The sequence below is a fragment of the Phytophthora infestans genome, genomic scaffold, assembly GCF_000142945.1.
Source record: "Phytophthora infestans T30-4 supercont1.4245 genomic scaffold, whole genome shotgun sequence".
NCBI classification, from domain to species: Eukaryota; Oomycota; class Peronosporomycetes; order Peronosporales; family Peronosporaceae; genus Phytophthora; species Phytophthora infestans.
Genome location: NW_003304435.1, coordinates 1 through 1,356, shown reverse-complemented (window position 1 = coordinate 1,356; position 1,356 = coordinate 1). Strand labels below are relative to the sequence as shown.

Here is a 1,356-nt window from a genome sequence, read left to right as displayed (position 1 = left end):
ACTAGCGGTTGAAACGAAGACAAGCCTAGCAGGCATATGTACTGTGCTGGAAGACAAGGCGGTATCAAACGAGCCTACGGGCAAGCAGACGACTACAGATGGAGAAAGATACGTCGAGGCTGCTGAGTTGGACCCAAGCCTTGCCAATGTTGTGATTGGTGCGACGTTGAAAAAGTTGAATTGACTAGATTAAAGCAGACAAGTGACTCGGAGAACAAGAGACCGACCGACCTGGAGCAAACATCGATAGAAAACGGCGATTAACCTCCACCGTCAACATCTTCTCCTCTTGATTATTCCTCTGTTCCACAACTCATTCGACTACTGGGATTTGACCCATCGACAGAGCAGCAAAAGGAACGAGCTCTACTACGTCTCATGCGCATGTGCGTCACCAACCGCAAGCGCGTCCAAGTGTACAGAGCGCAGGGGATTCCCGTCCTCTCGGACTTGGCGCGCACCAGCAACAACTTTTTCACTCAACTCTACGCTCTGCACTGTCTGAGCTGGTTCACCTTCTCCCACTCCAAGATGAGCGAATCAACATTCACAGAGCTGCAGCGCTGCGTTCGAGAGCCGACACACTCGGAAATCCTCTCGATGCTGGACGAACTACAGCACGGGGACGAACAAGCGAAAGAGGTCGCAGCACTGCAATGTTCCTGCCTCGCTACACGCGGAGACGGAGACATGCTACGTCGCGTCGGACTGTTGCCTCTACTGACTTCTCTTCTCTCTGAGGGCACTTCAAACCAGCAACTCTGGGTGGCTGAAGCTATCGTGACTCTCGCTAGTAACAGCGACGACAACTGCGTGGCAATTGCACGTGAAGGAGCCATCCCACCGCTGGTTACACTGTTGCGTTCCGAGTCGGATATGCACAAGCAGGAAGCCACTTACGCGCTGGGAACTCTGGCTGCAAACAACGCGGTGAATCGAGCGAAAATCGCTCGCGAAGGAGCCATTCCCCCCCTGGTGGCGTTTGTGAGAGCCGCGACGGATGCGCAGACCCAATGGGCCGTCTACGCTCTGGGGTTTCTGTCGCTTAGTAACGAGGAGAACCGCGTGTTGATCGCTCAGGAAGGCGCTGTCCCTCCTCTGGTTGAGCTGCTGCGGACTGGAACGCAAGCGCAGAAGCAGTGGAGTGCGTACACTCTGGGGAATCTGGCTCATAACGACGAGAACCGAGTAGAAATCACGCGAGAAGGAGCCGTCACGCCGCTGATTGAGCTGCTCCGAAGTGGGAACGGAGATGCAGAAGCAACGAGCTGCGTTTGCGTTGGGGAACTTGGCGTGTGATAATGACGTGGCGAATGGTAGCCGATGAAGGCCATCTTGCCGCGTCGAGGAAGTTGG

The 1,356-nt window shown here is 54.9% G+C and overlaps 1 protein-coding gene across 1 annotated transcript; it reads left to right on the top strand.

The window, feature by feature from the left end:
- Positions 1–531: 531 nt before the first annotated feature.
- On the top strand, positions 532–1,192 carry PITG_22596 (uncharacterized protein; the record flags this gene model as incomplete). Its single annotated transcript, XM_002909674.1, has 2 exons — positions 532–1,040; positions 1,135–1,192. The coding sequence occupies 2 exons, from the start codon at positions 532–534 to the stop codon at positions 1,190–1,192; spliced, it is 567 nt and encodes a 188-aa protein (XP_002909720.1).
- Positions 1,193–1,356: the final 164 nt, after the last annotated feature.